The 11,557-nt window shown below is 58.8% G+C and overlaps 3 protein-coding genes across 3 annotated transcripts; all 3 read left to right on the forward strand.

The window, feature by feature from the left end:
• The first annotated feature begins 1,033 nt into the window (after window positions 1-1,033).
• S100A4 (S100 calcium binding protein A4) lies at window positions 1,034-3,381 on the forward strand. The gene is made up of 3 exons (XM_030302468.1): window positions 1,034-1,079; window positions 1,949-2,104; window positions 3,084-3,381. The coding sequence occupies exons 2-3, from the start codon at window positions 1,964-1,966 to the stop codon at window positions 3,246-3,248; spliced, it is 306 nt and encodes a 101-aa protein (XP_030158328.1). The 5' UTR covers window positions 1,034-1,079; window positions 1,949-1,963; the 3' UTR covers window positions 3,249-3,381.
• A 1,153-nt stretch (window positions 3,382-4,534) lies between these two features.
• S100A5 (S100 calcium binding protein A5) lies at window positions 4,535-8,636 on the forward strand. Its single transcript, XM_030302465.1, has 3 exons — window positions 4,535-5,112; window positions 6,529-6,678; window positions 8,367-8,636. The coding sequence occupies exons 1-3, from the start codon at window positions 5,065-5,067 to the stop codon at window positions 8,508-8,510; spliced, it is 342 nt and encodes a 113-aa protein (XP_030158325.1). The 5' UTR covers window positions 4,535-5,064; the 3' UTR covers window positions 8,511-8,636.
• Window positions 8,637-9,649: 1,013 nt separating this feature from the next.
• Window positions 9,650-10,819, forward strand: S100A6 (S100 calcium binding protein A6). The gene is made up of 3 exons (XM_030302470.1): window positions 9,650-9,757; window positions 10,135-10,293; window positions 10,589-10,819. Exons 2-3 carry the CDS (start codon window positions 10,156-10,158, stop codon window positions 10,721-10,723), a joined length of 273 nt encoding a protein of 90 aa, XP_030158330.1. The 5' UTR covers window positions 9,650-9,757; window positions 10,135-10,155; the 3' UTR covers window positions 10,724-10,819.
• The last annotated feature ends 738 nt before the right edge of the window (window positions 10,820-11,557 follow it).

Genomic DNA, 11,557 nt, shown 5'->3' on the forward strand with positions numbered 1-11,557 from the left:
TGTCCCTGCCTGGCTGTGGGAGTCCAGAGAGCAGAACTAATAGGATTAGGGTGTCTGAGGTCTGACTGGGGTACTGCTCCTGGCCAGGGAGGCGTGCCGCGCCCTGCATTGGAGGGGGAAGGGGACGCCTGGAGACAGACCCCGCCCCTGAGGCTGTAGCCACATGAAGGTCAATTGGGGTTCGTACCGCACTGAGAAGCGGACCCCGTTCCCCGCCTTCCTTGTTTTGTGGGATTGCTCCTTTAACTTTGCACCCCGCCGTGCATGCTTCACCTTAACACCATCCCAGCTCCAGAGGCCCCCTCCCCGCCACTCTGGGTAGCTGCAGTCCGGCCCTGAGCCCTGCACCTGACTCCCACTCCATCACCGCCTCAGCCGGGACCTTCGTCCACTGACATGCCTGGGATGGTCCCAGCAGTGACTTTGGGTGTTGGCCTGTTCCTCCTCCAGACTCCCAGCTCCTGCCCTGGGCCTCACTCAGCATGTCAGAGAATCCTCTAGAGAGGGGAAAGGCAGCACGGGCACTGAGCCTGGGTGCCCCCCCCCCATAGTTCCCGGGCAGCCACATTTCTAGGGCACATTTTGTTTAAGGCTTTATTTAATTTATCCTTTTAAGCAGGCTCCACGCCCAGTGTGGGATCACACAACCCCGAGATCGAGAGCGGCACACTCTACCATCTGAGCCAGCCGGGCGCATTTCCAGGGCAATGTCTCGCTCACCACCCCGTACCCCCTTTTCCAGGTGCCCAGTGGGACCACTTCCTCCCTGGCCCCCACACCCACGGCACAGACTTCTTCTGGCTCCTGAAAACTCAGGTTGTGCCGGGCCACTGGGGGGGTGCCCACTCTCCTGAGAGCCCTGCCTGTGTGGGCTCCCCATCGTCCAGTGTGCCAACCCAGGGCAGGGAGCTGGGTTTCCAGCAGGGCTGGTGGAGGGGCCGCAGGAGGACTGTCTCTCCCTCTTCCCCAACCCCTGCCATGGGCAGGGCCTGGCCAGGGTATAAATAGCACAGACCGCTGGGCTCTCCCCACTCTTCCTCTCTTCTCACCCTCTCTTCTCGTCTCTTCCTCTTGGCCTGGTGAGTGGTGGCCTCCCAACTAGCACACAAGGGTGTCAGGCCGAGGCTGGGGCAGGCTGGGCAGAAGGAGCGGCTGGTGGGGGCCAGGTGTGCTAAATGGGTCCAGTGTGAGATTCCGATGTGGAGGCCCTGGGGTGTGCGTGTGGATGTGCGTGCACCTGTGTGCATGCATGTGCAAGAGGGAAAAAAAAACCACACAAAAAAGAAGTGCAGGCGGCTGGATCTGACCTAGCTGAGCGGTACTGAAATGCTGGCTTTTGCACATGCTGTTGCTGTAGTATGTGATGGTGTGTGTGTGGCATGTGGGTGTGCACATCGGCTTGTGTTTGCTGGTTGCACAAGCCTGTGTGTGCACACTCGAGTGTGGGGAGCCAAGTGAAGGCAACTGTGGCCGTTTGTCTGGTCGTGTCCTCTGAGCTTCTGCCCTGCACCCGGCAGCCCAGCCAGAGGCAGCCGGCCTCCCCTCCCCTCCCCTGCATCCCTGCCCCCGCCACTTCACCCTGCCCCTCCCTACTCTAGGGCTTGGTCGCTGGTTTTTTCCGCTGCAGGCCCCTGGGCAGGCCTCCAGCAGCACCAGGGTGCGGCTGCTGTGGTCACGGGAGGCCTGAGTGAGGGGTGGAGCCGTCTGTTTGAGAGGCCCAGCCTGAGGGAGGCTGGGGAGTTTGCTGCCTGAAGCATCCGCTTCCCACTGTGCACCTTCCCCACCAGGAGCTGAGCCCCACCGTTCTGGGGTCCTCCTCTGGTGGCAGCAGAGTGTCATCAAGTGCTCCCTGAGGGATGGGAGTGGGATGAGACATTCTGACATTCTGAACGCAAAGTTGAGGGTGCGGATGGGGAAGATAAGGGTGTCTCTGGGACCCTGTCCTCAGATCCTGACTGCCACCATGGCGTACCCCCTGGAGAAGGCTCTGGATGTGATGGTGTCCACCTTCCACAAATACTCTGGCAAGGAGGGTGACAAGTTCAAGCTCAACAAGTCAGAGCTAAAGGAGCTGCTGACCCGGGAGCTGCCCAGCTTCTTAGGGGTGAGTGGCCACTGCCTGGGAGTAGGCCCCATGTGCCCCCTTCCCCACAGAGGAGGGGCAAGGCCTGGGTGGGGGCTGTAGCCACAGCAGGCATCTGTCACCGAGATGGGGAAGTTGGGGCAGAGAGCTTGCCCTGACGGCTTGGTTGGAAACACACTGAGCACCTACCACTCTCTTCCTAGAGCCCAGCAGGAAGAGGGCTGGGAATGAACAGGTAGGTTGTGGACCAGACTCTGCCAGGTGCTTTGCACAGCTTAACTGAAGGGAAACAAAAGCTCAGAGAGGCTAAATAACTTCCCAAGGTAGGCAGAGTGCAAAGCCGAGACCCGCGAGTCAGGACTGTCCTGTTGCCATCAGTCCAGCAATGAACAATTTTTGAGTCTGGCTTGTGAATGTGAAGACACAGTTATGGAGACACATGCTTACTGCGCCCCCCTGCCCCCACCCCCAGCAATCACAGATCCCATCTATATCAAACTTTATGCAGTTTATGCGTTACTTTCTAGGTGCCTGAGTAGCTCAGTAGGTCAAGCATCTGACTCTTGATTTCAGCTCGGTCATGATCTCATGGTTTGAGGGTTCAAACTCCGCATTGGGCTCCGTGCTGAGTGTGGAGTCTGGTTGTTATTCTCTCTCTCCCTCGGCCCCTCCTCCCACTCGTGGTGTCCCCCCCCCCCCAATAAACAAATAAACATTGTACATTTACTTTGGTGACTATTGTCTGACTGGATTCTTGAAACAACCTTGGGGAAGACACTGCGGTCCCCCTCTCCAGCTGCACCCAGGTACTCAGACTTCCTCACCCCTCGGGTTGACCTTCTGTGGCCCCAGCTTAGCCCCTGAGAGCCCAGAGCAGAGCACCCAGGGCAGGCCTCTTGGGAGTGGCTGCACTCCTGTGCCCCCACCTGGAGATGGAACCCTGGTCTGCACTCGGCTCCATCCAGGCTTTGTGGTTCTACCTGTCGCCTCTTCCTTGCAGAAAAGGACGGATGATGCGGCCTTTCAGAGACTGATGAGCAACTTGGACAGCAACAAGGACAATGAAGTGGACTTCCAGGAGTACTGTGTCTTCCTGTCCTGTGTCGCCATGATGTGCAACGAGTTCTTTGAAGGCTTCCCGGATAAGCAGCCCCGGAAGAAGTGAATGCCCGTCATGCGGGTGGGGGGCCTGCCAGCTGGGGTCTCACCTGTTGGCAGTGGCCACAGGGCCTCACCCTGGCTCCAGCAGGTGTGTGCACGATGTGGATAAGTTCAATAAAGATTCTTGGAAGCTTTGAGGCTGACGGTCTGAGACTCTGAGTATGGGTGGGAGTTGAGGGGCATGTGGGGGTGGGGAGCCCTGGCTGTTGGCAGCTGTTTTGTGCGGAGCCAACTAGTGAAGGAAGGAAGGGGTGAGTGGAAGGGCGTCCATGTGTGTGTGTGTGCGTGATGGAATTGACTAAGGGGCCGAGGGCAAGGAAAAAACCCTCTAAGACTTGGAACACCCCAGCTGGGGGGTCTTGGCCAGCGCACTGTCTCCTCCCACCCCAGCCTCACCTCTGGAGGGACTGAGGTCACATCTGCTCCTGGCTGGGGTCTGGAATGGAGTTTGGGCATGCCTGGGTCAGGGGGCGGGGGGAGGGCTGAATCAGGAGGGCCCTGCCCTGCCAGGCCCTGCCACCCTTGGGAGGCCACACCATTGCAGCAGGCTGAGGATATCACCCTCTCAACCTTTGCTCCTGCCCCCAAAACCGTGGGCTGAGGGCTGTTATCACTTGGGATCCTGGTCCTTCAGAGAAGGACAAAGGGCCTCAAAGGGGCGACAGGAGGGTGGAAGTGAGGGGGTTGGGGGGTGACCATAATTTTTGAGATGAAATTCCGGACACATGATCTGATAAATGAAATGGGAATTTTCCTTCCCCCAGAAAATATCAGTCATGATGTTCCTTCCCTTCGGATTAAAGGCTGGTGGGTAACTGACCCCACACTGCTGGCCGCCTGGGTGGTCTGGGGGCCTTTCAGAAGGAGGCGGGTAAAGGTCGTGTCCAGCAACAGGGGATTTTGGTTTTCTCAACCTTTCAAGCTTCCCCTTTTCTTCTCATTACATTATGTTTTTCTCTCAAGTGTCAGAGGAGTGGGGCAGGTGACTCAGATGTTCCCTGAGTGCGACTGCAGAGGCCCGGGTAGGATTTTGGTCCAGGAAGAAGCCTGCCTCCTCCCCTTCTGTCTCCCCCTGGCTGCCGTCTGCCCTCCGGGGAGCCTTCTCCTGCATCATCTCTCTGCTTCGGAAACTCCTGTTGCTCAGCGACCAGTCCCTGTGGCCTCTGCAGGCCTGCCAGCTGGGGCGGGGGTGGGGGGGGGTGGGGGCAGCGAGGAACACCCAGGCAGGCCAGGGGGAGGCTGTGGCACCCACAGGCGCGAGCCCCTAGTCGGCCAGCTCTGCTCTCAGAGAGAGAGAGAGGGAGAACAGAGGGGGGAACGATGTCCCTCCTGCGATTCAGGCAGCTCCCCTTGACTCTTGCCCCATTCATTCCTGCACCCTGAACCTGCAGCCTCAATCCGCAGCCTCTACCCATCACTGGGCCCTAACTCTTCCTGGGTCCCTTCCCTGTCCCTGATTCTAAGTCTCTGACAATTCTTTCCCACGAACACGAGTGAGGTTTAGAAGAAATCATTCATTTAAAAGCCCTTTAAAAACCTTAGGCTCCATACTTGCTAATGACCTTGACCACGCCCTTGGCAGGAAACATCTTCCCTTCTGACCCATCTCAAGGTGTATCTGCTCTGCTCCTGGTGTGGGTGGGAGGGCCCCAATGTGGAGAGTGACTAGGGCATGAGGAGATACGCTGTTTTTGGCCCATGCTTCCTGGCTCTTTTTTCCAGGGATTTTGGTTTCTCTTCCATCCTGTTGTCCCATCAGATTGTGAGTGGTGATCTGTGGTTGGGAAAACAAAGTTTCTGGGACTGACGATGTGTGTGCCATGATGAACCCTACATGCTCCCTTCACCTCTGTTTGGAAACCAGGAAGGTACTGGCAGAGGGGTTTCTCCCCAGCCCCATCCCAAGAGGCTCTGACTCCGGCCTTCTTAGGTCCCTGCCTTTCTCATTGGCTCTTTCCTTCCCCTGGTTTCCTGGGGACCAGAGCAAGGGAATAAAGGCAGGGAGTAGTGGGAGGGGGACTGTTTCTGCTGTTGTCTGCCCTCTCCTTTCCTGGTGAGTCCTTCCTTCTCACCTCCTTGCTCATCCATACGGTGGGGCAAGCTGGGCGTTGAGGCCAGTGGGTGACAGGCTGTGGTGACCACCAGCAAGGAAGACCTGGCCTGATGAGTGGGCATGTGCTCAGGAGGGAAGGCGGAGCCTGGAATCGTGGCTGTCAGAGTTTCTGGAGAAGCGGCTCTGGGCACCGAGGTGTGATCAGAACCGCCAGGATGCTGTTGCAGACGCCCAGAGGCCCTTCCTTCCGCTGTGGTCCTGGCTGAGTCTCCTGGAGCTGGGGAGAGGCTGAGGTTTTGGGGTGGTAAGAGGTGAATGACAGATCCAGTTCAAGAATCAAAAGGTGGGCTTTGGGCTGAAGGCAAGAGCCAGCTGCCTCCTCCTTCTTGCTCTGGACTCCACACAGATTTACCTGGCGTCCCCAGGTTCCTTGGGTGTTGTCCCTTTCTTCAAGTCTGGTGGGGAGTGGTTTTCAAGTCTGAGTCATGGGAGCTCCAGCTGCCGCTTCCCCTGGTGGGCATGACAATGCTGAGGGACACAGGGGACCCATTCAAACCCAACCTCTGGATCCAGCTTTCAGAGTGATCCTGGAGATTTCAACAGTGCCCGCCCGCCCCTGCCCCACTGTTGGTCTGTGTGTGCAGTTCTCAGGGCCAGAGACTGGAGACCAGCTGGACAAGTCGGATGACCTCTCCCCAGTGTCCTGCTGAGATATTATCTCCCAGTTCCAGCCCCAGCCCCCTCCAAACTCTGGACTCTCTCTTTGCCCTGTCCTCCACTTCTATAATGGGACACTCCCCACTAACAGGTGATTCAGGCACCCAGGCCGAGGAGGGTGATTAGGGTGAGGGCTGCCTCTGACAAACAAGTGCCCAAGCTAGATGGGCCAGGGACCCTTCTCAACTCCACCATCTGCCTCCAGTTCATCTTCTGGGGAAGTCCTCTTGTCACCTGCCCCTAGAGCCTTCTTCCAGCATCTCCTAAGCAGGAGAGTGCGTAGGCTCCTTTGGGGGATGGTTAGTCTCATCATCCCGGCTCTTCCAAGTTTGCCTTGGGTCTTATCACAACCTTCCCTGGCACATTTGGGTCCATTTGTTGGTAGATTTCTGTCTCATCCAGGGTTCCAGTTTCTGGTCCTTTAGAGAAAGCCTTGGAGCTGGGCTGGTGATGGGGAAGCAGAAGGTCCGGCTTCCGGAGGATGGTGATCCTCTCCTCCCCCTTCACCCTCCAGAGCCACACACTGATGGAGACACCTCTTGAGAAGGCCCTGACCACTATGGTCACCACTTTCCACAAATATTCGGGGAGAGAAGGCAGCAAACTGACCCTGAGCAGGAAGGAACTCAAGGAGCTGATCAAGAAGGAGCTGTGTCTTGGAGAGGTAGGTGACCTCACCCCCACCCCAAGGCCCAAGTGCTCCCTGTGTACATCATGGGGGAGGAGGAAAGAAGGGGAAGCACCGTATCACTGTCAAGGGCTCCCCTCCTGTGATGTTGGAAGCCCAAACTACAGGGACACACATCTGCCCTCCAAGTGCTCTAGTCTCAGCCAGGAGCAGGATAGCTCAAGGGAACCATCAGAGACCTCAAGCAGAGTGTGGACATCTTGGGCCAACAGATGCAAGAGCTCTATGCTGGGAGATGAGTTGTGTTTCACTGGGAAGGAGGAAGGGTGGTGTCCAGAGGGTGCATTACATTCCGTGTGAAAGTTTAGAAGTCAGAGAGCCTTCTGTGTTGAGGCCAGGCCCAGGCAGCCATGGAAGAGCCTTTGAGAGGGATCATGGGGGATGAGGGGCATGGGTGTCCAGCTCGAGCTGGGTTCAACTCAAGGCCAGGGCCTGCACCTGACTCTCCATGTCTCCAGGACTCCCAGCTGGCACTGACACAGGGACAAAAGGGGTCATTCTGCTAGTTGTGACCCAAGGTTGGAAGGAGACAGATTGCTTCTTGCCAGATGGTGAAGGTGGGAGGTAGCTGACCAGGGTGGGTGGGAGTGAAGGCCTATGAGGAAATTACTATATTATTTTTACAGTTAAAAAAAATAGAGGCTCAGAAACATGATCCAACTTGTCCGAGGACACTAGTGAGAGGCGAGTACTCCCTTTTCCCTTGAAAATCCAGGGTGGGGTCCTTTCTGGTCACATCCTGAACCTTGGTGGACCTCCCCAGAGAGACTCTCTCTGAGTTTGGCCCTCTGGGCAGCGACTGGAGCAGGTGTGGGTATCACTGAGCCTGCCCTCTGCTTTCCCGCCAGGTTGTCTGCATCCTGGAGTTAATGAGGGCAAAGGAAGGGGCACGGGTCCCTTAGGGGTTAATTACAGGGGGACAGAAGCCCTGGGGGAAGGCCTAACTTTAACAGGAGCCCAGACTGGGGACAAGGATCTCGTCACAGAGAGGCTGTTTCCATCTCCATTTGTCCTGATGTCTGTCTCCCGTGGGAAAGCGGGAGCTGGGAGCAATGAAGAGGGGAGGGCAGAGTGTGTCTGTATTTTCTTCCTGTCCCACCTGAGGGCCCTGTCTCCACCCTCTTGGCGGAACAGGGCTGGGAGAGCAAGGGACCGGACAGGGTGTAGCTGAGCCAGGGACCCCAGTCCACACGGCTGGGCTGCAGGCTCTCCCCGCAAGGGAAGGCTGGGGCGGCCGCTCGGATCCAGCACGTTGATCTCAGGACGTGTTGTCCAGATCGGTCCTCAACTATCCTCTATGGGGTAAGCCTGAGACTTGGATCATGCTCAGTACCACGTGGTCACCAAGACATTTCTGCTAGACATTGTATAAAATCTAGAGACTGTTTCTTTGGATGGTGGAAAGTGTTGTGGAAAAGGGAGGCTGGACGGGCTTTCCTACTGACATTTGCTTAGATTCAGGAGTCAGACCACTGAACCCTTGCATGGTTCCAGGCCTGTGCTGGGTGTGGGCTGGGGGAGTCTGGGGGTTGAGATGTTCAGAGTGCTGCTGACCCCGCTGAGGGTCACCCTGAGGCTACCCCGAGGGGGTGGGTGGCACAGCGCAGTGGTGAGGCAAGGCTGGGCAGGGTGGCTGACCGGACCCTCTCTCTGGGCTCTCTAAGAAGATGAAGGAGAGCAGCATTGATGACCTGATGAAGAGCTTGGACAAGAACCGTGACCAGGAGATCGACTTCAAGGAGTACTCAGTGTTCCTGACCACTCTGTGCATGGCCTACAATGACTTCTTCCTGGAGGACAGCAAGTGACCAGAGCTCAGCCCCTTGCCCGTGGCCTCTGTAGCTCCTCTCACAGACCCTCTGTGGACCCTTGCCCTCCTCTCCCTTCCGGACAGACCCTGCTTCGGCCTTCCCTTCTGGCAGGGGAAATAAAAATGTTTGATTCCAGGCTGGTTTTGAAGATATCTTGTCCACCTGGGTTGGGGGTGTGTGGCACAAGGCAGAGCCTCTCTTCCAGGGGGTTGAGAGCCTCTGGGGTTAGGGTCCTGGGCTCCGCCCCTACTTCCTGCCCTCCTTCAGTGTGGATGTCACTGAGTTTACTGGGCTTCCAGAAAATGGGGAAGTTGGGCCAGGTTTTCACTGGCTTCCAAGAGAAAGCTAAGGGAAGAGCTTGGGGAGGGGCGGGGTGGGGGTGGGGGAGGCTGGGGTGTGGCTCCTGAGTGCAGCGGTGGGCAAGCCAGTCCGAGGCCACAGGAGGCCACCCTGACAACACCCTTGCCAGCCCCCTTTCCGTCTCCCCCAATTCCCCCTCAGCAGCAAGCTCCTCCCCCCCCCCCCCCCAATCTGTGGGGTCCAGTGCTTTCTGCTGTCCCCACTTCCCTTTATGAAAGTCCTTTCTCAGGAGAAGATCTGGAAACCTTTTCACTGGAGTGTAAATAACTAAGGCCAGGGCCAGTGTGCACACAAAGGCGGGTGGGGGGGGGGTACTGCAGGTGGGATTCCAGGTAGGGGGGCGCGGAGGTGCGGAGGGCGCGGGGGCGCGGGGCTGCGGGGCTGAGGGGGTGCGGGCTGAGGGCTGGGGAGGAAGAAGGGTTGTGAGAGTGGTGCTGGGAGTTCTGCCGAGGCGTGGGCGCTGTAGATACCTTTAAATCGAATCCCGCAGACCCCTGGCTGCCCCCCTCCTTCATCTAGGGCTGATCCTGAACACCGTCTGGGGACCCCAGCCCCCTGCCCCGGGGGCTCGATGTCCCTGCATGCAGCGACCTCCCGTAGGATTCCCGTTCTTCCACCGGCTCTTCCAGCCCCGGAACCCGGAACAGCCCCGGGCAGGAGGGGGGGCCCCCGGGGGTGTGTGGTGTAGACGGCTGGCGCCCGGCGGGCCTCGGCGGAAGGGTGGGGTGGGGGCGGGGCTGGCCTGGGGAGGGGGGCGGGACCAGGGGGGGGGGTTGCCCGGGGCCCCGGGGGTGGGCTCTGGCCCGCCCGGCCTCCGCTCCCCGGCCGCTAAAAGGCGCCCTGGACGCCGCCCCGCTGGTCGCTCGACGCTGTCCGGCCGCGCGGTGAGTGCCCTGGGGTGAGTCCGGCCCGGGGCCGGCGGGCGGCTTCTGCGAGTGCGCCCCGGGCTGCAGGAGGGCGCGCCCCGGGAGCGTCGGCACCGCGTGTGTGCTGCCCCCCGGTCCCCTCCTCCCCAACTTGCGGGACCCCTGGAGGCCGGGTCTCAGCTGGTGCCCCGTTTGCGCCCCGACCACCTCTCCTCCAGGACTGAGGTCCGCCTCTCCCAGCCTCCCCCCAATCCCTCCCCCCCCCCCCCCCCAAGTCCTGGGCTGGCTCCTGACTCCTGCGCGGCTGGGCAAGGCAGTCCCAGGCGGGATGGTGGGGGCCGAGCTCTGGGGTATGTGGGAGGGTGGGAAGGCCCTGACCAGCCTCTCCACCCCAGCTCCCAGCCCAGCGCCCAGCCATGGCATGCCCCCTGGATCAGGCCATTGGCCTCCTCGTGGCCATCTTCCACAAGTACTCGGGCAGGGAAGGCGACAAGAACACCCTGAGCAAGAAGGAGCTGAAGGAGCTTATCCAGAAAGAGCTCACCATTGGCCCGGTGAGTCTCCCCCCGGGGCCCCAGAAGCAGGATCAGGAGAAGGGGAGGTGCCGTGGGACTCACAGGTATCCACGTCCTGGGGCCCAAGTCGCATACCTGACTGGGACGGTTGGTCAGTCCTCCTATGCAGCCCCGTGCTCGCTGTCCCTGAGTAACTGCAGGAGCGAGCAGTACAGCCAAGTGACCCCGAGGTGGACAAGCCAGCACGGGGCCACTTGTGTGAGGGAGGGGGAAAGGGAGAGAACCCAGGGCTCTCACCATTGTTGAGTCTGGATTTCCCATTCTAACATGTTAGAAGCTGCAGGATGCTGAAATCGCAAAGCTGATGGATGACCTTGACCGGAACAAGGACCAGGAGGTGAACTTCCAGGAATATGTCACCTTCCTGGGGGCCTTGGCTTTGATCTACAATGATGCCCTCAAGGGCTGAAAATAAATCAGGAAGGTGGAGACACCCTCTGTCGGTCCTAAGTCAAATCCAGTGGTGGGTAATTGTTCAATAAATACCTTTTTTGGTCAAGTTTTCCTCTGTCCTGGCTTCCTAGTGATTTGTTCCCCTCGGTGCTGCACCAGCCATCATACAGTTTGCTCATGGTCACCTCTGAAAGTGACTCAGCGATGTCCCCTGCCTGGGGCCACCCTAACAAGGCCGCTACTAACTCATAAGGTGCCTTTACATCAATTAGAAAAGGGTCTCACTCGGGGCGAAGACATCTTAAGGAAGTCCCCAGTAGAGGGTCCCCAGCAGAGGGGGTTCTGGGATGGGAGTGCCGAAGGAGATGGTTCCTGAGCCAGGCTGTGCTAGGTCCAGAGTGGGGCAGACATAGTCTGGCCGGGGTCCCTGAACACAAAGCTGTTTTGTTCTGAGTGTGCTGAGGGGAGAAGGGCCGTGGGGTTGGACCCATCCACTTTCTCACCGCGGTCAGACGGAGCAGAGGGCACATCTGGCCCAAAGCTTGGCTGGAGAGTGTTCTGAGGCCCTGGAGGACACTGTATGGCTGAGTCCACAGCAGCTGCCCGTGGCCCAGTCAGAGCTGGGGGGCCTACTTTAGGAGTCTGTCCCTGTATTTAGGTACAGGGTCCTTTGTGTTGGGGGTGGTGATCTGAGGAGCAGGTACCTGCACAGATAAATCAGGGGGTGTTCAAGAAGGGAGCAGGGTGGGGTGCTCACGAAGGCAGGGTGGGGTGCTCACCAAGGGGGCAGAGTGAGGGGTGCTCACCAAGGGGGCAGGGTGAGGGGTGCTCACAAAGGGGGCAGGGCGGG

Source organism: Lynx canadensis, chromosome F1 (assembly GCF_007474595.2).
Source record: "Lynx canadensis isolate LIC74 chromosome F1, mLynCan4.pri.v2, whole genome shotgun sequence".
In the NCBI taxonomy this organism is placed as follows: Eukaryota; Metazoa; Chordata; class Mammalia; order Carnivora; family Felidae; genus Lynx; species Lynx canadensis.